The sequence below is a fragment of the Gymnodraco acuticeps genome, unplaced genomic scaffold (assembly GCF_902827175.1).
Source record: "Gymnodraco acuticeps unplaced genomic scaffold, fGymAcu1.1, whole genome shotgun sequence".
Taxonomy (NCBI): Eukaryota; Metazoa; Chordata; class Actinopteri; order Perciformes; family Bathydraconidae; genus Gymnodraco; species Gymnodraco acuticeps.
Window position 1 is genome coordinate 375804 of NW_022992275.1, and position 26548 is coordinate 402351.

Consider the following 26548-nt stretch of genomic DNA (forward strand, 5'->3'; position numbering starts at 1 on the left):
TCATCTTTGGGCAGGCTGAGCCCGGTGCTGACCCTGATCAGTCCAGTCTCAGGTATAAGTCACACTAGGTTAAGCAATGTCCTGTTGTACTCAGTTCTGTAGCATTCTGTGCTTTTACAGCTGGCTCCATTACATTACACTTTTTATTTTCCCAGTCTGGGGGCTAAATATCCCCCGTTAGCTTAACAGGCCCCCATGGTAGCTTGGACCGTGTGTGTGTGTTTGTGTGGTAAAAGAGTGTTTTTACGTGCAGCAGGGGGTTGGACTACCTGGCATCCAGATGTGGAACAAGAAGTTCTGCTTGAAACAAAGCTATTCTTGTATAGAACAAATGTACAGATATTGTGACAGCTGGGGCACAACAGGTATTATTTGTTTGCAGTAGAGTAGAAAAGTGATAATAGCAGCAGTAGCAGAAGTGACATTTCCGGGGTGCCACGGGAGCAGTGGTGTTAGTAACAGTAGTAGATTTAGGAGTAGTGGCACTGTAATGAATGTTAGCAGTAGTATACTGTATTGAGCACCAACACTAAATGTGTCATTTTAAACTTTGGAAGACTCCAAGAAAAGATATATGCTGGCTGTGTTCACATTAGTGATTTGACATTTGAAAGTTAAATATAGTAAAAGTGGGGTGAAGAAGGTCTAAAGTTTGGCTGCTTGAACCAGAGTATGTTGGGTCTTTCCCACACACCAAGTGCTGCTCTCAGTTTGGTTTCCATTGGACATTTTGTGTGAAAGATGTCATTTCTTCATGGCAAGTGGATAGAATAAAACAACTTTGTCGATTTTGACATTATGGAGCTGCCAAAGGTACAAAAATAAGTCAAATTTGATCCTGTATTGCGGCTTTAAATCCCAGTGCAACAATGATTATAATAATACACCATAAAAAGCTTTCAAATTGTACTCTGACTCATTCCTGATTCTGCATTTTGGGTCAAGACTCCATGTTCACGGTACTCGGTTGGGTTGATGGTTTTGACTTTTGAACTTTAATATATCAATGACTTCTTCACAGCGGTGTTTTCCAACTTTGCTGTCGATGGCAAGGAAATGATAATGCTAAATGTCTGTGAATGACCCAAAACATATTTTTTTTTTGAGAAATGGGAAGTGAATCCAACTGCCAAAGCTGCCAACAGAACCTCTCCTGCTCACTCTCTCTCTTTCTCTCTCTCTGCTCTCTCTCTACTCTCTCTCTCTCTCTACTCTCTCTTCTCTCTCTCTCTATATCTCTGCTCTCTCTACTCTCTCTTCTCTCCTCTCCTCTCTTCTCTCTCTCTCTCCTTCTCTCTCTCCTTCTCTCTCTCTCTCTCTCTCTCTCTCTCTCTTCTGGCAGCCGTTTTCCAATTATCATTGCCCAAACCAGCTTGTTTAATAAAAGGAGTGAATTGAAATCCAAACCACCGTTTTGAAACATTACAGAATCCTTCATAAATGCCCAGCCCTCCCCATGGCTACGCTGGGTTCAGGCTTGAGGTGAGACCGCCATACTACAACATACACACTCACACACACTCATTACATGTATACATGCAGAAACAGCCAAATGTATTAGTACACAACAAAATGCAGCACAGCACACCCACATACATCTACACACACTTTATTAGCACACGTTTATCCTAAGAAAGGCAAAGGCTCTCCCATTGTACATCATGATAATACACAAATACATGCTTACACATAAATACACACACACACAGTGCAGTGCACAGTTATAGCTTTGTGGCCACATCGTCCTCTTTTCTTTCCTTTCATACTTTAACCAGAACCATTTCCTACAACAGCTGAGGCTGCCGCATAGCAACTGGTCAGACCGCCCTAGCAACAACAACATTATCACTCATTTGACCTCTTAGTGAAAGCAATGTAATAAAAAAACATTTCTTTTTTTACACATTTAGAGTTCGGTTTTAGAGTTTTTCAACTGGCTCTGCAGCTTTTTTGTTGTGTTTCATTTTCTTGCATTTTTATAGATTGGAAAAAAGTTACCTTTGATGCTAATTTTAAAGGGATGTTTGAAATTAATATTAAGCAGTTATTCTGTAAAGTAATGGTATTAAATCAAATGTAAAATGTGTTTTTGCCAACTGCACACCTGGCTACTGAATAGATTGCTTTTCCAAATCTTTGAACTGGCAGGTAAATTGGGGCCGGTATGGTGATGCTGAATAAATTACACTTCTCTGCAGCTGCTGTTTAATTTCCCTCGTGTGGGTGTGTGTGTGTGTGTGTGTGTGTGTGACCTCCTATCGCCAAACCAGGCTAATAAACAGTAATCATTCTCAGCTGCTCCTACATGTAAAAACTGCTTGGATCTAACAGCATACATACTCTCTAATACGATTTAAATGTAACAGCCAATCTTTGTATTTTACATTTAGCTTTTGCAGCAGATATCAACACAAAAAGCATTTGATACCGGACTAAATAATGTATGAATGGAATAACACCAAACCACAAGTGTTTCACGCATACACACCATTCAGTTTCGCTCTCCATGAGTAATTCTATGTTTTGCTTCAAGGGAAATTGGTGCACTTTGGCCATAATTGTTTCAAAACTGCTAGCTAATTATGACCTTTTGAAAACAAAGTGTACAGATTGAATGTGACATTTCGCTGCGCCTGCAGAATATAAACGCCCTCTTGCACTGGCTGAAGCCCAGTAGAACCTTATAATGAAAACAACCATGTCCTAACGTGTGCTTTGACTGAACAAGAGGGCTACATTCACAGTGTCTGCCCACTGACCCCCCGGACAAAATACCACTTGCACTTTGGTACAGTAAGACGGTGTGCCGCCCTTTTATTTAGAATTGTCTATGATGGTATTACGGTGCAACCGTCGTGAATACAAGAAAACACACATCATTTTCAGTGAATAGCCCTGATACTGTAGTCTACATGCTTTCAATGCATATGATATTCTTCTAACCAGAGTTACATGATCATCATCTACAAAGGTAGATTTAAAGTTTAATGTAGTTAATCATTCTGAACAACAATTGAAAAAACAAGCTTGAAATAACTAAAACATTGAATATCTGTTGTTGCCGATTACAATGATATATGTTGTTTGTTATTATTTTGAACACTGGATGGCGTATTGGTGCAACAGGGCTGGTATGAGCGTGTAACAGCAGTTCATTGCTTTTCTCCTTGTCGTGTCATTGCTTTGCTTCGTGTTGTAACTCCTGTGTGTTACTCCATGCTGAGGAATTGCTGATCACCATCTACTGTAGGTCATACACCGACTAGAGTTATGTTATACCAACCCTCTTCAAATTATCCCTTTAAAGCACTCTTAGCTTGACCCTAAAGACTACCCATCTTAAAAACACGATACACAAAATGTAGGGGTGTGAGGAATACAGAATGTTCAATCCTAAAACTTCACAGTTTCAATAAAAAAACCTAAACCCATTAAAAAAAGAAAAACATATGTTAAAGCCAGTTGTAATTGTTTCGATCTGAAATGACAGATTCCCAGCAGAAGTATGACAAAGGTTGCAGTAATAGTCAGAACATGGAAGAAAGTTAGTACGTAATCTGCTGTCAACAGGGGATATTCTGCAGAAGTTGAGTTATGGTCATGTTCTTCCATCACCGCTGGCTGACCACTTCTCTCACTTAGTCTCTGCTTCTAGAAAACAAATTGACTTCTGGCTTCTAGACAGTTTCTTTGAGGCAGGCAAGAGTTGAAAGTATAGCACAAGTTAATGACAAAATAAAAATAACCTAGCATTTCAGATAATTAGTATTCATCAGACAATAATATGTTCAGATACAGTCAGGTAAAAACTATAGGTTACTTACGTAACCCCAGTTCTCAGAGTAACATGAAGTGAGATGTCTCACTATGGGATGCGCCTCATCGCGGAGCAAACAGAAGCATCAATCTCATTACGCCAATCCTGATTGGCTGGTGATCTTGACGTCAGCGTCAGGGAATTCACCCCCTATAAGTAGCTTGCGCCACGACGCATGCGTCATTCAAAATAAGCACCTCTTCTCGCTTCACCATAGCAAGGAGGGCCGTCTGGTGAGACATCTCAGTACATGTTACTCTGAGAACTGGGGTTACGTAAGTAACCTATAGTTCTCATTCATAACACTCCGTTCGATGTCTCACTATGGGAAATTGTAGCTCCCGTATTGTCAGACGAGCTTATCTCGAAAATCACCAAACCAACCAGAACTTAACAGGTAGAGCTCTGACTCAACCAGGTGCCCAGCACTGCTTGAGTCACACTGGGAGCAGAACGTCCAGCCTGTTAGGAGGCAGACAAAAGTGAGCGGCGAGGACCAGCTCGCCGCTGCACCAATGTCTTTGATGGGAGACATCCTGGACAGAGCCCAGGATGCAGCCAGACCCTGAGTCGAAAGAGCTCGCGGACCCGAGGGTGCCTGCGAACTCTGACTCGTATGGGCCCCAAATCAATTGCTTCCACAAACCAGTGGGAGAGCCGTTGCTTAGTAACAGGCTTGCCCTTATAAGGGTTAGCCCAGGACACAAGGGGTTGGTCATTATGACGAAGCACCCTTGATCTGTCCCTGTACGTGCGTACAGCACGGGCTAGACACGGCAAATCCGACCGCTGTTCCCCGGAGGAATACAGTGGCGGGGAGGATGCCTCAATGTCAAATGTGGTACTTGAACCAACCGCCTTAAGATAAAGGCAGGGTTGGGCTTCAACCACACTCTGTTTGCCCTGGGGCGAACTGAGTGCATGAAGACTGTACAGATAGTGCATGAGTGCCACTGGCTCGCTTGGCAGCCGCCAGGGTCAGCTTCATGTCACACTGTATTCAGATTGTACCACTCACGGGCCAGGCCCATAGAGCCAAGCGCTCTGGGTGTGGGTGAAAGATCGCCCCCCCCCCCGCTTGGGACAGTATGTCCCTGCGTAGTGGGAGCTGCCATGGCTGCCCGCACAGCAGCTGATATATCTCCGCTAGCCAGTACATAGCTGGCCAGTGCGGAGCTATCAGGATAAGTGTGTGGCGTTGCTCTCTCACTCTGGCCAGAGTTGGGGGTATCAGAGCCAGGGGTGGGAACGCGTACAGAAGGCCCGGGGGCCAATCGTGCGCGAGTGCATCCACGCCTAACGGTGCATTTAGATTGCGCATCGAAAAGAACAGCTGACACTGAGCGTTGTCTTTCGATGCGAACAGATCCACCGCGGCTCTGCCGTAACGCACCCACAGCTGGCTCACAATCCTTGGATGTAGAGTCCAGTCTGCATAAAGTGGTATACCTCTGGACAGTAGAACTGCCCCGAGGTTCATCACTCCCGGTACGTGCGTCGCTCTCAGAGAGAGGAGACGTCTACCGCTCCATAGGATCAGTTTGCGCGCCAGTGTGTGTAACTGGAGAGAACGCAAACCCCCTTGGCGGTTAATATACGATATTGTGGTCGTATTGTCTGTCCTCACGAGGACGTGATGTCCCCTGAGGAAAGGCAGAAAGCGTTTTAGGGTGAGAAACACCGCTAAAAGCTCCAGGTAATTTATGTGCGCCCGCTGGAGGTCTCTGCTCCAGAGACCCCTCACCGGGCGACCTTCATAAATACCTCCCCAACCTGTTAGACATGCGTCCGTGGTGACCACTTTCCGTGAAAGGACAGCACCCATAGGCACACCTCGTACTAGAAAAGTCGGGTGCAGCCAGTGGCGCAGTGCCATTACGCATTTCACAGTAACCATCACTCTCCGGGCGCCATGGCGCGCGGAGAGTGAAGAGATCTGAAGAGAACATGTTTGCGCAGCTGGAAAAGAGCGAGACAAGCTCTGAAAGCTTTCACTCTTTCCGCTGACAAGCGAGCTGAAAAGGGCACCGAGTTCAGGCGTAAACCCAGGAAGAGTATAGTCTGCACGGGGCACAACATGCTCTTCTCTGTGTTTATTATGAAACCCAGGTTGAGCAGGTGCTTTACGAGGACATTTGTCTGCGTAACAGCCTCCTGCTCCGACTGTGCGAGAAGCAGCCAGTCGTCCAGGTAGGTCGCCAGGCGAATACCCTGTTGTCTTAACGGGGCTATCGCGGCTTCCGTACATCGTACAAACACCCTTGGACTGAGAGACAGACCGAAGGGGAGTACTCTGTATTCATAACTATTGCGGTAAGCATGTTGTAACTTCCGGTTGTTGTCATCTCCGGGTATCCCGTGTGCCTGTTCTGTTGCTGATAGCTTATTATCTTAACTTAATCGATCGTTTTAAAACTCTTGATCACGGCAACTGCCTGACGTTGTAATCACATGTTACTATAACTTAAGCACTCACAACTCTCCTTCTCTTAGCGACTGTAACTCCACAGTTGCCTACACTCTTTTCGGGTTTGCTAACGGTAGCTACTTTAGCTTGATAGCTAGCCATGGCTCTTTCCCCACCCTCGGGTGCTATTTCCTGCTCTAACTGTCTCATGTTTGGTTACTTCCCTACCTCCTTTACTGGTACCGATACATGTGTTAAATGTAGTATAGTTGTTAGGTTGGAGGCGGGAATCATAGCCATAGAAGCCCGGCTCCGCATCTTAGAAAGAAACTCAGCTACAGTAAAGCCCATGTTAGCCGGTGCGGACCGGCAAAAGGTAGCTCCTATTAGCCGTCCCCCGGCAACTCCCGAGCAGCAGGGAGACTGGGTGACTGTTCAGAAGGGGCATAACGCGAAACCCGCAGGTCCCCACCAACCCGTTCACGTATCTAACAGATATTCCCCACTCAGCGAGACACCCGCTGAGAAGCCAACTCTGGTTATTGGTAGCTCTATTATGAGACACGTGAAATTAGAGACCGAAGCCTCCACAGTCACATGCATTCCGGGGGCCAGAGCGGGCGACGTTGAGGCGCATCTTAAACTGCTGGCTAAAAATAAACGTAAATACAGTAGGATTGTTATTCACGTCGGTGGTAATGATGTTCGTATACGCCGATCAGAATGCACCAAACTTAATGTGGAGTCGGTGTGTAGTTATGCTAAAACAATGTCGGACACCGTAATCTTCTCTGGTCCCCTCCCCAATCTGATCAATGATGACATGTATAGCCACATGTCATCATTTCAGCGCTGGTTGTCTTGGTGGTGCCCAGCAAACAATGTGGGCTTCGTAAATAATTGGACAGCCTTCTGGGGAAAACCTGGTCTGATTAAGAGAGACGGCATTCATCCTACTTTGGAAGGTGCAGATCTCATTTCGGCAAACATTTCAGGGCTTTGTGGACTTAATCCATGACAAACTGGAGTTGAGACCAGGAGGCGGAGTCGCAGTCTTACACACTTCTCTGCGCTCTCTCCTAGGCAGTCATCCATAGGAATCCCGAACCCAATAAAATACCCAATATTAGCGGTGTGTGTGTCTGCCCAAGGACAAGTTAAGGTAAAACCTAATAGAGGTGTCATACATAATAACCTAATAAAAGTAAATGTAACAACTACTACAGTGCAACAAAACAGGAATATTAAATGTGGTCTCTTAAACATAAGATCTCTAGCATCTAAAGCAATATTGGTAAATGATTTAATATCAGATTATAATATTGATATATGCTGTCTCACTGAAACTTGGTTGAGACATGAAGAATATGTCAGCATAAATGAGGCCACTCCACCCAGCCATATCAATACTCATATTGCCCGAGGCACGGGCCGAGGAGGTGGAGTTGCAGCAATCTTTGACTCAAGTTTACTTATCAATACTAAACCAAAATTAAATTATACCTCCTTTGAAAGTCTCGTTTTTAGTCTTACGCATCCGACCTGGAAAACTTTGCAGCCAATCTTATTTGTTACAGTGTACCGTGCACCAGGTCCTTATTCAGAATTTTTATCTGAATTCTCTGAGTTTTTATCAACTTTGGTTCTTAAAACAGATAAAGTAATTATCGTAGGTGACTTTAATATTCATGTTGACGATGATAAAAATAGCCTTACTGTTGCATTTAACTCTATATTAGATTCTGTTGGTTTTTGTCAGAGTGTAAATAAACCAACCCACTGCTATAATCACACTCTCGACCTTGTTCTGACTTATGGTATTGAAATTGAGCAACTATTAGTCGAACCGCATAATCCTGCTTTATCCGACCATTTCTTAGTAACTTTTGAAGTACTGTTACGAGACTACAAAGCATTAGTCAAAAGCTCCTGCAGCAGAAACCTATCTGTTAGTGCTATAGCCAAATTTAAGGAAGAGATTCCACCAATACTTAACTCGATAGCATGTCTGCATGTAAGGGAGGAAACTTATACAAAATGTACACCACCCCAAATTGATCATGTTGTTGATAGTGCTACAGATGCGCTGCGAATAAAATTAGACTCTGTTGCTCCTTTGAAAAAGAAGAAAATAAAACAAGATTAGCTCCATGGCTTAATGCTGAAACCCGCAAAATAAAGCAAAAGTCGAGACAACTTGAAAGGATATGGCGTTCCACTAAACTTGAAGAATCTCGTTTAATTTGGCATATTACTCTCAATGAATATAAGAAAGCACTGCATAAAGCGAGAGCAGCCTACTACTCTTCATTAATAGATGAGAATAAGAATAATGCAAGATTTCTTTTCAGCACTGTAGCCAGGCTGACAGAAAGCCACAGCTCGATTGAGCCTTCTATTCCCATAGCACTCAGTAGTAATGATTTTATGTGCTTTTTTAACGATAAAATTGTTACTCTTAGAAACAAAATTAATGACCTCTTGCCTTTGACCAGTATAGTGTTATCAACAGCTCCCGGAAACGTAAGTTCTAATATTACACTAGATAGTAAATTAGAATGCTTTTCAGCCATAAACCTTGAACAGCCATAAACCTCCTCTCAAAAATTCTTAAGAAAGCGGTCGCAAAACAGTTGTGTGATTACTTAAAAAACAATGATTTATTTGAAGCTTTTCAGTCTGGCTTTAGAACACATCATAGCACAGAGACAGCTCTGGTTAAAGTCACAAATGACATTCTAATAGCCTCTGACAAGGGACGTGTCTCTATTCTTGTTTTGCTCGATCTCAGTGCTGCATTTGATACTATCGACCATGATATCTTATTGCAAAGACTAGAGCACTTAGTTGGCATACAGGGAACTGCTTTAGACTGGTTTAGGTCCTATCTATCTGAACGCTCTCAGTTTGTACGTGTCAATGATGAATCTTCCACGCAAACCAAAGTTAGCCATGGAGTGCCACAGGGCTCAGTGCTCGGACCTATTTTGTTCACATTATATATGCTTCCGTTAGGCAATATTATAAGGAATCATTCTGTAAACTTTCATTGTTATGCGGATGATACTCAACTATATTTATCAATCAAGCCTGATGAAATTAATCATCTAAATAAAATTCAAGACTGCCTTAAGGACTTAAAAACGTGGATGACCTTAAACTTTTTGATGTTAAACACGACCAAAACTGAAGTTATTGTACTTGGCCCGAAGAATCTACGAAACAAATTATCTAAGGATATACTAACTATGGATGGCATTAATTTGGCCTCCAGTGAGACTGTAAGGAATCTTGGTGTTATATTTGATCAGGATTTATCCTTTAACGCCCACATAAAATCAATTTCAAGGACCGCCTACTTCCATCTACGTAACATTGCAAAAATCAGGCATATCTTGCCTCAAAATGATGCAGAGAAACTAGTCCATGCATTTGTTACTTCAAGGCTGGATTATTGTAACTCTTTAGTATCAGGGTGTACCAAGAAGTCAGTCAAGTCGCTTCAGCTGATTCAAAATGCTGCGGCTCGTGTACTAACCAGAGTTAGGAAAAGGGACCACATTACTCCTGTTCTGGCTGCCTTACACTGGCTCCCTATAGAACACAGGATAGAATTTAAAATTCTTCTTCTCGCCTACAAAGCCCTTAATGGGCAGGCGCCATCTTACCTTAAAGAACTCATTATACCCTACTGTCCTACTAGGGCATTGCGTTCCAAGAATGCAGGGTGTTGGTTGTTCCTAGAGTCTCTAAAAGTACAATGGGAGCCAGAGCCTTTTCTTATCAAGCTCCACATTTGTGGAATCAGCTTCCAGTTTGTGTTCGGGCGGCAGACACCCTATCCGTTTTTAAGAGTGCGCTTAAGACCTTCCTTTTTGATAAAGCTTATAGTTAGGGCTGATTAGATTCAGCCCCTAGTTTTGCTGATATAGGCTTAGTTTGTCGGGGGACATCTTACTTCTTCCTTCTCTCTGTCTATACCTGTGTACTCTCATGTTCCGATTAACCCAGCTTCCCCAAATGTCTTTCTTTTTGGTGTCTATATACGCCGGGATCCGGAGTCATGGATGATCCTGCGCTCCTCTATCCTGGATCGCGAGCCCTGGATCTTGAGTCGTGGCTGTGGTCCTGGATCATAGGTCCTGGATGGATATCCTCGTGGATTCATCTTCCTATTATACACACATGCATTTCCAAACATTTGGACTACCTATGTTGCAAATGTATTATCTTTTCAATTTACACACGGCATCTATTGCACGTCTGTCCGTCCTGGGAGAGGGATCCCTCCTCTGTTGCTCTCCCTGAGGTTTCTCCCATTTTTCCCTTTAAACTGTGGGTTTTCTTCGGAAGTTTTTCCTTGTACGATGTGAGGGTCTAAGGACAGAGGGTGTCGTATTGTCATACTGATATTTTGTACAAACTGTAAAGTCCACTGAGACAAATGTAACATTTGTGATATTGGGCTATATAAATAAACATTGATTGATTGATTGATTGATTGATAACAGATCCCCTGAAATGCGAATCTCAGATATTTCCTGTGTGGGTAATATACTGGGATGTGAAAATACGCATCTTTCAGGTCGACTGATGTAAACCAGTCGTCTTGTCGCACGAGCCGCAGCAGAGATGTGTGAGTGAGCATTCTGAACTTATATCTTTTTAGATATTTGTTCAGAGCCCTCAAATCAAGTATTGGCCGAATTCCGTTCCCTCCCCGTTTGGGAACGAGGAAGTACTTGGAATAGAAGCCGCCCTGACTCTGCTCGGCGGGTACAATAGATATAGCCCTCTTTTCTAGGAGTGAGAGAATCTCTCTCTCCAGAATATGGGCTGACTCTCCTCGGGCCTGCGAATGCAGAATGCCCGAGAAGCGAGGGGGGGTGACGGTGACTTGGAGTCTGTAGCTCCGTGTAACTGTCTTGAGAAACCCAAGCAGATGTCGTGAGCATCTCCCGCTGTATGCTCCTTAGAGCCAGCTGAGATGTCACGTCTCTTCCCCTCTGAGTCTCTATTTGTTGTGTTATGGGGCCCTCCAGTGTCTGATTACTGTGGTGCCCCATTTCGACAATCCCCACCGACACAGCGCATGCGTGTGGCGGTGGTGCCCTTATGGCTCCAGCCGGCACTGCGCATGCGCGTGACGGTGGTGCCTTCACAACCCCAGCCGGCACTGCGCATGCGCGTGACGGTGGTGCCTTCACAGCTCCAGCCGGCACTGCGCATGCGCGTGACGGTGGTGCCTTCACAGACTCCTCAATTGTCCGCCCTTTGAGAGAGGCCGTAGCTGCACTCAGAAGGGGAACAGTTGACGGACTGTTTATTGTTTTTATTGTTTTTCTTTTCATTTTTTCGAGCTGCGCCCTTGGCTCGAAGCCTGGATGCGTCAGCGGAAAATGTTTTATGACAGAAAAATCAATAAGTGTGTGACATGTGTTTATGCGGACTTGAGGATGGTGTTGAGGCATCTCTCGAGGCGGCGGGAACACATTTAGAGCTGGGGAACCGTAGACTTTCAGCTCTGTCACAGAGGGGAGAAGGAGGGGCTGTCACGCCGCTCGCTTCTTCTTCTTCGACTGCTGGCCGAAATTCTGGGTTGGCTGCGCCTGGGATGCAGCCGGAACCGGAGATTTTCTAGGCCAGCTCGCCCTCGTCCCCTGCCTGGGCTGGGGACGAGGGGCGGACTGCGACCTCTGCGTTTTCGGTATTTTGAACCGAGCAGGGTTCGGGGCAGCTTGGACGAAGGGCTGCCGCTGCGAAGGCAGCAGCTGGGCCCTTCGAGGGAGGCAGAGGTGTCTGCAATGTTCAAAACAACAGATAAAGCCAGAAATCTAGGTGTAGTCATGGACTCTGACCTGAGTTTCAACAGTCACATTAAAACTGTTACTAAATCAGCCTACTATCACCTAAAGAATATATCTAGGATTAAAAGACTAATGTAACAGCAGGATTTGGAAAAACTTGTCCATGCTTTTATCTTCAGTAGACTCGACTACTGCAATGGTGTCTTCACAGGTCTCACTAAAAAATCTATTAGGAAGCTTCAGCTGATTCAGAACGCCGCTGCTCGAGTCCTCACTAACACTAAGAAAGTGGATCACATCACTCCTGTTCTGAAGTCTTTACACTGGCTTCCTGTGTGTCAAAGAATAGATTTCAAAATACTGCTGCTGGTTTATAAAGCACTGAATGGTTTAGGCCCAAAATACATTTCTGACCTCCTGCTAAATTATGAACCATCCAGATCTCTCAGGTCTTCAGGGACTGGTCAGCTTTCTGTCCCCAGAGTCAGAACTAAACATGGTAAAGCAGCGTTCAGTTATTATGCTCCAAATATCTGGAACAAACTCCCAGAAACCTGCAGGTCCGCTGCAACTCTGACTACTTTTAAATCCAGGCTGAAGACTTTTCTTTTTGTCGCTGCTTTTAATTGAACTATTCATATCTTAGACTGCACTGTAACTTTGATCCATGTACTTTTTTCTTTTAATGTTTAATTGACTGCACTGTAACTTTTATCCATGTATTTTTTCTTTTAATGTTTATTTTCTTAGCTTTTCTTTTTAATGACTGATTTTAAATGCCATTTTCTTAATGTCTTTCATTTTTTGTAAAGCACTTTGAATTGCCTTGTGTTGAAAAGTGCTATATAAATAAACTTGCCTTGCCTTGCCTTGCCTTGCCTTGACGCTGACGTCAAGATCACCAGCCAATCAGGATTGGCGTAATGAGATTGATGCTTCTGTTTGCTCCGCGATGAGGTGCATCCCATAGTGAGACATCGAACGGAGTGTTATGAATGAGAACCATTATGTTTTACAGTATTTTTTTGAATGTGTAATAGTTTGTAGTTGGACAGAGCTTTTGAATACATTACTAAACACATGATGTCTCTTAAGGTATAAAAAAAGACTCTCTCTTTCTCTCTCTCTCTCTTTCTCTCTCTCTCTCTCACACACACACACACACACACACACACACACACACACACACACACACACACACACACACACACACACACACACACACACACACACACACACACACACACACACACTGATGTAGTTCCAGCCTACTGCCTGTCACAGTGCATGGATTTCAATGGAGCATACTCAACCATATTACCAACATCTGTCATGATGATTTGAGAAGAAAAAGCAGGTTCCTTCAACTAAAGTTGCTCTGAAAACATAAAATACTGCATGTGTGTGCAAGTGTGTATTATTTTATCCCTTGACAGTTATACAGTCCTGTGCTACCATCTACTGGAATAGACATGGAATTAAACCAGGTAATATTGCACTGAATTCTCAATTGGATTCAATAATTTGTAGTTGTATTCATTTATTGCATTATATTATGTATAATGCAATAAATTGATGTGTGTTTTGTCTTTTTGTGTGATATGGACCTTGAGTCTGGAATAAAGATTGGAATATAATATGTATGTTTCAACATGTATGTTTCAACATGTATGTTTACCATATCGCCACTATCAAACCTGGTGCCTGCAAACAACTCAACAAGCCAGCAAAATCATGTAGGCCCACACTTTTTGTCACGATCTGTCTGTGTTGTGTTTTGTCTTGTCTAGATCTGTCTTTGGTTTCCTGTCTGCGTTGTGTTTTGTCTTGTTTACATCTGTCTTTAGTTTCCTGTCTGTGTGTGTTCCCTCCTACCTGTTCCCTCCTACCTGTTTTCTTGATTGTGTTCACCTGGTGCCCCTGTGTTTTCTCCTCCCTCCTCACCTGTCTCTTGTTTCCTTGATTAGTCCTGTGTGTATTTAAGTTCTGTTTTTTCTGTCTGTCATTGTTGGTTCGTCTTTTGTTTGTGACTAAGTCTCCGGTGAGTGTTCTGTTTTGTCTTTATTTGTATCGAGTAGCCTTGAAATAAAGGAATTTTCAGTTTAAATCTGCATTTGGGTCCTGCCTGCTTCACACACCGCAACACTTTTTGGCTGACACTGAATGAGTTCCAGGAGATTTGACAAGAGTCGAGACATCTTTATATTTACCAGGGCAAAGTAACCACCTGTGATTTTAGATATGTTTGGATGGGATAAGTCAATGTTTCATATGGAAGCCTGTTTGCACTGCAGGAAAAAATAAATAAAAATCCGTTAAGTCAATATATTGACTTAGCTGTCTCCTTATATTGAGTTATATGTTTTTTCATTGAAACAATTGTGTCAAATACAGAATAAGGCACATACTGTAGACATCAATGTTCATCATATAAGCGGTACAACTTTATATTAAGGTACACAAATTAACCATCAACTAGTTGTTAATTAACATGCATATTGGCAGTATAATGGCTCTTTATTAGTCATTATAAAACACTTATTAATGCCTTATTCTACATGACCATATTCTACAAGTAATAAGCCATTAGTTGAGAGTTTTTCCTCAATAACCCTCTAATTAGTCCTTATTTATTGCAAGTAAGGAAGTTGTTGTACATGAGCTTTGGTCTTAATATGCTCTCCTCAATATTTCTAAATAACTCAAAATTAGGTATATCTAAGAATATGTTCCCTATTTTAAAGTGAAGTCTTGTTCATAACCAATAAGTTAGTAATTTGACTCTAATTGACCTGAACAGGTTCCCTATTCTAAAGTTGCCTCCTCTTCATACTTTGTAAATACATTATAGCACACAACTACTGAAATTAACCTCAACAGTACATGAACAAAGTAGGCTCACGTTGAAATATCTGTTTTATTAATGAACCACTATAGAGAGGTTCAGACACATACCAAAACATGTCAAGTTTCTCCAAGGCTGAGAACACATAATGCAGCCTGTACTTTTTAATAAAAACAGATTTTTACCAGAGTTTATGTATTTGTGATCATGTGTGACCTGCTTGTATGTACTTACACAATAGGTGTACTGTTCTCTCTATTTGTTGTACTGTCTCAGTGTGAACATCAATCAATCAATCAATGTTTATTTATATAGCCCAATATTACAAATGTTACATTTGTCTCAGTGGACTTCACAGTTTGTACAGAATATCAGTATGACAATACGACACCCTCTGTCCTTAGACCCTCACATCGTACAAGGAAAAACTTCCAGAGAAAACCCACAGTTTAAAGGGAAACATGGGAGAAACCTCAGGGAGAGCAACAGAGGAGGGATCCCTCTCCCAGGACGGACAGACGTGCAATAGATGCCGTGTGTAAATCGAAGAGATAATACATGATATAGCATAGGTAGACCAAATGTTTGGAAATGCATGTGTCTATAATAAGAAGATGAATCCACGAGGATGTCAACAAGCCTGTGGGAGCCATCAGGGAAGTAGTATGATGAGAGTCAGGCAGGACCGCAGAGACAGGTTCAGCCACGACTCGAAGTCCAGGACTCAGGATAGAGGATCCAGGACACAGGACCACAGCAACAGGATCAGCCATGACTCAGGATCCCGGCGTAGATATACACACCAAAAAGAAATGTGGGGGAAGCTGGGTTATTCGGAACATGAGAGTACACAGACAGACGGAAGGAAGAAGTAAGGTGTACCCTGACAGTCCAAGCCTATAGCAGCTAAACTAACGTGTCTACGTACATGCACTCCCTTAGGATAGGTTGAGGGATAAGGGGTAGCAAGTAAAAAGTAAGGAACAGAGGTGGAGCCACATAGATTACAGCCAGCCAGCCAAACTCTTTTGAGAGCCAGGGAATGAGCAGCCATGCTCCTTTATTGACTTTTTTGCAGTCCACTGACATGCAAACGGAGTGAAACTATAAAAAAAGAAGTTACAAGGCACTTAATGATCTCATACATGCAAGTGTAACATAGCCTATACAGATTACTTGTAGAATATGGTCATGTAGAATAAGGCATTAATAAGTGTTTAATAATGACTAATAAAGAGCCAATATACTGCTAATATGCATGTTAATTAACAACTAGTTGATGTTGAATTTGTGTACCTTAATATAAAGTTGTACTGCTTATATGATGAACATTGATGTCTATGTGCCTTATTCTGTCTATCTGATAGTGAACTGTAGCAGATATGACCGTTATCGTCCTCATGTGGCCAGTTTAGTCAATATATTGAGATAGCTAAGTCAATATATCGAGATAGTAAGTCAATATATTGAGATAGCTAAGTCAATATATTGAGATAGTAAGTCAATATATTGAGATAGCTAAGTCAATATATTGAGATAGTACGTCAATATATTGAGATAGCTAAGTCAATATATTGAGATAGTAAGTCAATATATTGAGATAGTAAGTCAATATATTGAGATAGCTAAGTCAATATATTGAGATAGTAAGTCAATATTGAGATAGCTAAGTCAATATATTGAGATAGTAAGTCAATATATTGAGATAGTAAGTCAATATTGAGATAGCTAAGTCAATATATTGACTTACAGGATTTTTTTTTTTTTTTTCCTGTGGCGCAAACAGGCTTCCATAGTTTCACCCCTAATTTAGAGGCACAAAGCACTACTTGCTGGCAACAGCAAAATAAAGTTTTTTGAGTAACTTTAAAAATGTTTCTGGATTTATTCATAACATTAAAAAACATCTTGCTTCTGATGATAATAATATTCTACGATTTAAAATCAATCGCTGGAACGGTTCAAATATGGTGTTTTAATTTGCTTAGTTTCAACCTGCCAATACAGTATGATGCCAAGCAGCTGCGAGATAATCCAATGAACCAAACCTCTGGTAAAAAAATTATCTGATTACACGTGGAGTGCAAGGTTCTCCAGAAACAAACTGGTTTCAGGATGTGAAGCATATTCCGACAGGGTTACCAATAATGAAAGCAGCAGAACAAGGTAAACTTGGTCAAGTTGGTCATGGCGGTGAAGTTAGTTAAAGGTTGGATAGTTGACAAACAAACTCTTCAGGTTCACAGACTGACGAACTGAGGACGGTTTGTTTACATCCACATTTCATTTAGAGACAATCAATGAATTAACGTTTGAATGACACAAAACCAGTAATATAGTTCCAATACCTCAGTCAGTGGTAACATTGAGTTATAATACAATTATAATGTGGCACACCTTTTTGATTAGGCTACTAATGTGTACTAACAGGACAAAACACAGGTCCTCTGCCTGTCAATCATTGATGATAAAGGAAACACGTGCATGAGTGTTTTCATTATTAGGAAACATGTTCGTTGTCAAAGCTTGTTAGCATATTGCTGTAATAACGCTCATATGCCGGAAGGGGGCAGTGTAGTTCCATAATGTTGCTAAGAGCGAGCTCTAATGGACCATGTTACTGTACACGCACTATACTTCATGAATTGAATAGAAAAGAATAGGGCTGCAACTCACATTTTTTAAAATTTCAGATCATTGATCAATTGTTGGTCTATTAAAATGTCAGAAAACAGTATTAAAAGTCATCCCAGTTTGTCAAAGTCAATGGTAATGTATTTTAATGTATTGTTGTTTCAGTTTCCAAAACCTAAAGATATGTTTAAAATGATATGATACAATTTCCAAAATAAATAAAATATAGCAGAGCAGAGACATTTCGATATTATTGTATGACATTTTGGCATGGAAAATTACCTGAATGACTATTTGATTGGATGACTAATCTAATAAAACAGAATCGATTTTTTTTTTTAAATGGGAAAAGTTCTAAATGATAACGTTTTTATATACCACCACCACCACCACTACTAATATGATTACTGCTAACAACAATCATTCTTATTTATGATACAAGTAATGAAGTAATATAGCAATTAATCAAGGCAGGTGATCTACTAAATTAGGATAATAACACGATTTACATTTATTTGGGTTATTACCCCCTCCTCTCCCCATAAACCGCTCCAAATTTGTCCTGCTCGCTGATTGGTGCGCGCTCTGATTGGTCTGCTCGATGATTGGCTGAAAGTTCCGTTCTCGGACAGTCAGTCGACGTAGTTTGTTTTCTCGCCTGCGGCTGAAGTTTGGACCGTGAGCCGCTGCTGAAGGCAATGTGGATATTGTATTCAGGATTTCATTTTATAGTGTGTGAACGGTAATCCAAACCTGCGGGAAAAGTAGATACAGTTTGGTATTTTTTCTCTTTTGCTTTTCGTCTTATCCCGGCTCTATGAGGGGTGTCCCTCGGAACGGTTTACATGCGGACTGTCAGAAATACTACAGCCTCACGTGTTTGAATTTAGCTTACATTTGATATATCTTTTTCTATATTAACTCGCATTTTCGCTCTCGGAGCCACAGCCTGTGCACACTTTGTCAAAGTCGACTTCATTCAAGACTTGTTGACTTGCGTTTCGGTGGCAGGCGTCTACTTACAGTACGTTTGTATTTTATTCTGGGTTTGAAAAGCGGATTAAGATATCGCAGTCATAAACTCATTGGAGAGGAGGTGAAGGATTGCTCGGCATGATATACGTGCAGGTCATCAGAGGGTAACACTGTGGAGATCTCGTCACTTTTTAAAGTAAGTAGCCTATGCCTTTATTTACAAACCAAGTCCCATTAATATCATGTATAGGCTACTGATGTCCTAATGCATATATGTTGCTCTTTAGAGTGAGTACAAACTTTCATGTTTACTTTGGTCTTTATTCTACAATTTAAGTTACTGAGACTTGTTTTGCCCACTAACAGTAAACGTCCAATATAGAGTTTAATTTACTTATTTCAATATAATAATGATAATAACTTATAGCGGAGCCCTTTAATTTTGCAATATCTCTTTAGAACAGTTATAACATAGTACAGCACATATGCACCATGTATTTCTACATGTATTAAGTACTTACAGTACTTTCACACAATACAATATGTTTTAAAAAGGGAAATTGAACATGCCATAATGCAGGTGAATGGGTGGGGTTATGATCTAGGTTTTTTTATTAATTGGCATACATTAATGATTTGATTTGATTTGAACAGTGATACATTTAAATTAATTATATCGCCAATCTAGAACATCATAATGCAAGCAATCACAGGTTTGGGGCTCACTTTCTTTTAAAGCACCATTGACTATTTAATATGAAACCACTTGCTTTCTTTGATTTTTATTGGACATTTTGGGAATAAAGATTGCTCATCCAGTTAGATAAGTACATACTTATTCACTTGAAAACATGACTAAACCTGACTTTGGTAGGGTGGAAATCTGCTCTTTGATAGCCACAAATCAAATCAATTATCCAGCACTTATAAGTGTGCAGTTTTTCTGGGGGAACTGAGACGCTGAGTTTGACAGATGCTGATCAAAGATACAACATGCGAAGAACTGAAATAAGATCTCATAAGGTTCACAAAAGAATTTATGTGGCGGAGAGATTAAAACCACTGTAAGGAGAGACATGTGGACAGGTGGACCGAATAAATCTCTAAGGAAAATAGTTTGACTTCGAGAAAAAAACGTGCCCTATAGCATTATGATGGATTTGTAGCGGTTTTCAGCCAGATGATGGACAACTTATTCTATTCTGACTACTGTGAACTCTTGTAGACCCAGATAAGGTTTAGAAGGTAAAAAGCAATATGAATGAATAGAGGAGATGAAGTAGAATTTTGGAAGTGAGTGTGTTTATTCCTTTATCTCCTATTAAACGTCTAACTTTTAGAAAACTTAATACAGGGAGATTTTAAAACATCTGGATATAGGAAAGAAACACACACATATCTCTCAGTTTGGTTTAGGAACAAAAAGCCTATGTGATGACTTTCCTTTATTGAGGAATTATTTTCTACAAAGATGCTCCTAGTTATTGTCTGAAGTTTAAGGCAGTTTTTTTTTTACAATAATGCTCACCAGCTATGAGTCAATTGGAAGTTTGTATTCCTTGCCACAGCAGCTATTTTGACATAAAGTCATAAAGTAAACAACTCATTAGTGAAATAATAAGTTTGGCTCGTAGATTTTTTAGAAATGAATAGACTCTTGCAGTTTTGATTTACTGTATTTACACTGATGTAATGTGAAGATTAAAATGCATGTTCTACTAATTACTCAGTATCTCCTTAATAAAGATATATCACCTGTAATCTTTTCAAAATGCAACTTCAAGAAACTTCATTTCCTTTTATTTAAAGAAGCTGATCGTTCTTCCTGAAAATTAAACCTAAATGGATCTTCTCTGGGTCTTCCTGCTGCTGGAGGTGTTTCTGACGTCCGCTGCTGCCAGGGGTGAGTAACAGAAGCCCTGATTTCCACTGACACTCGGAGCATTACAGTCATCCATGCCAGCAGTAAGATAAATCACGCCCGCTGACATGACTCAGTGGCGGCACTTGTAAAAGTGTCTTCCAAAAGTTCAGCCGGAGTCATTTTTCCGTAGTTACATTTACTATTTTTGCATTCTTGCTGTCACACTGCTGTTCTAAAGTCAGGAGGACGGTAGCAGGAGTGTCTCTGTCTTTTTCCTCTTTCCGTCACCTGGACGTTGATAGTATGCTTTGTAAAACATTGTGCTTTTTAAGCATTTATATACATTGGGTCTTTCTGCATTGATACATTTGCTCAGATATTGGAATATCTGCAGATATTTGTCCTTGGTTGAACTTTACTCAATGAATGCCTTTGCTCTTTGGATAGTCAGTGAACCTTTGACTTCGGCTGCTATTCAGTCACTGTCAAGTATTCTTGCACCCGCCTGGGACTTTCACATTTGTAGTGTGGTTTTCTACATCCTGCTTATTTAGCAAAGATGCTACCTTGTTGGCTGTGTGGTACAATTCAGTATTTCTATTCTAAATTGAAAAGCCCCACAGGGGACTTCAGTGGCCAGGGTCAGTCACAGAGCAGTATCCTCGGTACTTGGCATGATACTTTGTTTCTTTAATTGAAACTAAAACAAAAAGCTACAGAAGCTGTACATAGATGAGAACAAAACCCAGCCTGCAGGCTTAATGGGCAGACTGTCGCCGTGCTAGCGCCCGCTCCCGAGATCACGCCAATGATGAGTTTTCAGCGGGAAGAAAGCAGCATTCAGCGAGGCGAGGCGGAGCCAGCGTGCAGACACGGGGCCGAAAGTAAACACAGGCCCATAGACCGCAAAGAGATGAGATTAGATTAGCCTATTAGGGATGTTTGCTGTGCAATGCTACAGCATTTACTCCCCCTCACCGCCTGCAGTTTGTCATTGAAACCAGGGCAGGCTGCAGAGAGAGACAGAAGAAGGGGGTGCAGGGGAGGCAAGAGGAGAGAGATGGAAAGAAAAAGGACTCTGGACATTAGACTGGAGTCATATTTGATGAAGGAGGGAAAGGAAAAGAGGAACTAGAGGGAAGAGTGAGGAAGGAAGGAATGGACAAGGGAAGGAAACAGATTATAGGAAGGGGTGTGAGAGAGAGGACAGGAGAGCATGGAGAGGACAGAGGGGACAAAATGCTCTAATTTACCTATTAGGAGCTATGTTCTCCTTTATCTGTGATTGGCTGGACTCGGGTTGCCGGACAGATCTAATCTCTTTGTGAAAATGTAAAGATCTATCTAAAGCTACTGTGAAATGTTGAAGAAAACATTTCTCTTCGGTTCCATGTTTGCCAAATGTAGTATTGTGTTTTGTTATCTGTGTTGTTATCTGTTACAATGACTGAAGACTATAAAGTGGCAGGCCAAAGGCATTTATACAGGATGCGTGTGGAGTGGGACGCTGGGCTTTAGTGGCCTTGTGGTCTGAGGTTCATACCATGTAATTGTGAATTTGTGGTTTTTGTATTCGAGTAATGCAGGAAGTCATCTGTTCTCTGTCTGTATCTCGTCTCAAAGTTTAATGTTTAACAGAAAAGCTGAATAATCTGATAAAAGAATGCAGGAAATTGCAGATTTTTTACCGATTTTGTAAAAAGCAGGAGTTTGATCTTTGATTATTTGAGGCAAACTCAACCAAATCCTGCAAGATTTACCTGCAATTATCCCCTGGATTGAATTTGATATACATTAAACAATTCAAGGTAGTCGATGTTAAGCAAAATCAATGTGTTAGTCCAACAAGCTTGCAGGCAGTAAAGGGCATCTGCCAGTGGCCCCAGTGCAAAAGCTGTCAGGGAACAACTCAGAAACAAGCAAGTCTGCAGTATATCACTTAAGCTGGAAAAAAGCTTATATCAAATCGACCAAAAACTGTAAATAAGACAGCCTTTGGAACGGTAAACAATATATGATTTACAACTGTTACCAGTTATTCGCTGTCATTTGGGAAGGAAAAATATACTTAAGTTACTGAAGAATTAATTCAGAACAGTTTTACAGATGAAATGGGTACAACATGTTATACGACAGTGGACAAATCAAATAGAAGCTAATGAGGACAAGCCTCCTCTCATAGTCCTCCCCTTGTCCTGTTCTCCACTGCACTCTAAGAAATGACTTACAGAAACAGTTTTATTAGGGATTTGGTAACTACTGATGTGTCCCAGAGTAACATGCATACTGGAGAGGGGTTACTCAGGGCAACTGTGTAAACAATGAACAATAAATAGCTAAATATCATAAGACGCATTTGGACATGATTTGAAAACATGAACTCTTTTGTGGCGTTATCTCGTCTCTGCAACCGCTTTTGCACACACTGCATTCAGTCACAATAAATATAATTCTGCTACTGTTTAAATCCAGAGAGTACTCTCCAATAACTTCTTTATAATTGCACTAAAATACTGCAGTGTGACTCAAGCCTTAAAGAAAGAGCAAAAAATAATTCCTTTAATGATTGGATGCGAGAAAGGCCAAATGTAAAATAGATTTGTTATAACTTATAAGTTACTTCTCCCTGGGTGTTTTGGGAGTCTGTGAGTGCTGAGCATCAGATGGCACTGAAGGCAGTTTTCCACTGCGTGTGCCGATCAGCGAATGTAAGCAGGAACAGTGGGAATGCTAAAAGCTTTGTTGGATCTCTGCAGATGAAGAGAAAAAATAAGAGATTGAGGGCTGGAACAGGACAGAACGAGTGGAAGAGATATAGATAAAGAGAGGAAAAGGGAAGCCAAAGAGAAGGAACAGGATGCAGACAGAGATTAGCCTCCAGATAGGAACAGAAAGATAAAGACGCAACATTTATGCCCCTTATTACAGCAGAGAGTCACATAAACCACACACACCAGAGGCTTACACAACCCTGCTGTGTGAACCAGTGTCTGGGCCTCTGTGTGCATGTGTGTGTGCGTGTGTGTGGCTGAGCATGAGACTGAGCAGCTGAGAGATTAGCATTCTCCGCTGTTAGCTGAACAACATTGAGCTTGAATGCAGAGGTCATAGACTAGCAGTAGGCCAAAGCATTGTGGGCTACCTGCAACTCCAGACAGAGGTATGCAGCATTTCCACCGCATGGTAGAGTACCAATCCACTCAACTTGCTTGGCACAGTTCATTTTTGGGGATTACTAATTGTGAAAGTTGTGGATATTACCTCATACCTTATTATTTTTCACCTCTGTCAGGGTTCTAAAGAAGTATCACTTTTAGAAGCTGCAGACTGATTGGTCAGATAGATGTCCCTTGCGAGACATGGTATGCTGTGTCCTGCAAAACAATCCCATTATAAATGACAAAACTACCATCTTTACCATCTACAATCTCTTTCACTTAACAGAGATTTATAAATTGGTATCCCGCAAACATCAGTCTATTAGGTGGCAAATGCAAGGATCTATTCTTGAGGATGATGTCAGGGAAATTTCATTATGATCGTCCCACTTCATTAAGTGCAAATTAAATCTTGATATGTAGCTCAATAATTGGATGCCTGTGAACAATGTGCCGTTCTTATACTATTTACACTGAATAGTTTTTCATCCGAGAAAATGTTCCATTTCTCTTTCTTTAACATCATATGCAATTTTAGCTTGCCGTAAAGCCAAATCACAATATTGCACCAACAAGTACAGCTTCCAGGACATTTTTCTCTATTTTCCAAATCAACCCGAAATCTATCAATCAATCAATCAATGTTTATTTATATAGCCCAATATCACAAATGTTACATTTGTCTCAGTGGACTTCACAGTTTGTACAGAATATCAGTATGACAATACGACACCCTCTGTCCTTAGACCCTCACATCGTACAAGGAAAAACTTCCAGAGAAAACCCACAGTTTAAAGGGAAAAATCTAAAAAACCCGAAATCTAAATACCTTTACCTCCGTTCTGTCTCTGGGCCGATGATAATGGAGGTGGTTTGTGGGGATTGAAATACCAAATAACATAAGACATTGCATTGCACAGATTAAAAGTTGTTTATTTCTCAGTGGTTTTGTTTCTGTTTGCCATCTCACACACAAACATACATTAACTGTGAATGTGATGTGAAATGCCAAGTGTATGTCAGATGGTTATCAGCATGATGGTATTTATGTAAACCAAACAACTGCAACAGTTTGGATAATAATTATAATGTAATTATTGAAGTTACTCCAGGACAGATTTTAATGTTGTCTCCGCCACAACCTACAGCAAGTATATCACATCCATCATGTCTGCCTCTTCTACACTAATCCTTTGAAGCAGATTCAGAAAAGAAAGCATATACCAAAAAGTTAGATGATAAATGTGGGTTTGTGTGCATTGTCTAAACAATGACATGTGTTCCATTAGACCACCCATTTCAGAGGGAGTGAGAGGAAAAAGATGAGAGGGTTCACTTGTTGTATTACCAAGTGTAAAGAGCCACAAACACATTAAAAATCCATCGTCACTTTATCGAAGCTGCCAAAAAACAGAGATGCACCAAAGAAACAGAGAGACAAGAGAGCATCGTCTCTGCAAACAGTGCAGAGTGTAAACAGCCGATACACACATGCTGAAAACATATACAACTAGAAGATGCTAGCCATAAATATGACCTAACACATGTAAGCACACACACACACAAACCCACAACCACACACACACACATAGCCCACAATCACTTAACAACCTCCTGTCCCACACACTCATTACTGAGGAATGTAATTAGCATGCTAACACTAACAATGATGGGTAGGAGAGAATTGTGGTTAGGTAAAAAGCGCTGGAGGAGGAGGCACACAGTCATCGGAGAAGCTATGGATAGTAGAGTTTTAAGCTTTTGTAAAAGTAAGGCGACTTCCTATGAAGACGCTCAGTAAATAGGAGAGGTGTCCGTGGTTTCAGATAACTGTTCCGTCTCTAATTTTCCCTGTTCCATTTACCTGCTTGGACATCAAGCTAAATCGTTTCTGCATATTGTCGGTGTTTCTCAATGTCGAGTATGCTTGCTTGGTAGCACGTGTCTTCCGAGTCACTTGCTTCAGAAGCGAGGCAAGAATACTTCCTGGCATTCGGAAAACAAAGAGTGGAACAGGCGAGCAAGTGTGCAGGTGTGCGTCATATGAGAGGCCTTACATTTTCCGCCATAGATTTGGGGAAATTGGTCCGTGCGCAAAGCATTGTGGGGATTTTAAGACCGCGGAGTCTACACATGTGCAGCCTCGAAATTTCTCGCTTCGAAGTACGCCGGGCTCGGTAGAATTCCAAGTATGCTGGACTTTGGAACAGTCCTTCGGCGGCACTCAATGACGTAGTATGCTTGAAATAGTGGCTCTGGAGCAGCTTTACTCGACATTGAGAAACACCCTGGGAGTAGTTTCCAACTTGCAGGGATCAGGGAGAAGTAGTGGAGAAAGAGCTGAAGTACTAAAAACAGATGAAGGCGCACATTACTGATGACTGAAATGTGTTGTTGATACATGTATGCTCAGAGTGTTTCAGTTTCAAAAGCAATGGCCGTGGTTACACAGAACGTCATTTAACAAGGAGTTATAGGTGACCAATAAATAAAAAGGGTTAATATTTAATGAATGATGTTATTTTATGCTTAAACTACATTCATGTGTAGTTCCTCCACACACTGTGTTCGGTACTGATTAACCATGATATTAGATGTTGTGATAAAGTCCACTGTGGTATTTGTGGCAGGCATCTGCCTCTCTTCATGTGAAGAAAGGAGGAGAGCATCTTGATTCCTCATAGAGTTAACAACTGCATACCGCAGACAGATGCTTCAAACACACTGCTTCACCTCATTGTAAACAGGCACACTTTATAGACTTACGTCAGTAAATCCCCTCCATCCTCACTCTTGTTTGTTAAGCATGCAAAGCGTCCTAAGTCACAGCTAACTATCGTAAATACCATTTGACATGCTGATAACCATTATACGGCCTGATGGGCATCTGCCCGCCAGACGCAGGTTTGTAGAAAGAAATGCATCCAGAAGGGGGGAACTTTCCTCAGCATTCACAGATGAGGGTTTTGATGTACAATATGTTTCAGTTAGTGAAGAACTGAATCTAAAACTTGTCTTTGACCTTGTTTTAGATTAGCTTA

The 26548-nt window shown here is 41.3% G+C and overlaps 1 protein-coding gene across 1 annotated transcript in view; it reads left to right on the forward strand.

Annotated features, from left to right (window-relative positions):
• The first annotated feature begins 18150 nt into the window (after positions 1–18150).
• The window catches only part of LOC117540576 (fibroblast growth factor receptor-like 1), a 33990-nt gene continuing 25592 nt past the window's right edge, over positions 18151–26548 (forward strand). Inside the window, exons 1-2 of the mRNA XM_034207341.1 lie at positions 18151–18681; positions 20295–20388. Coding sequence (XP_034063232.1) covers positions 20328–20388 — 61 coding nt within the window. The 5' untranslated portion in view covers positions 18151–18681; positions 20295–20327. The remainder of the gene's footprint in view (positions 18682–20294; positions 20389–26548) is intronic.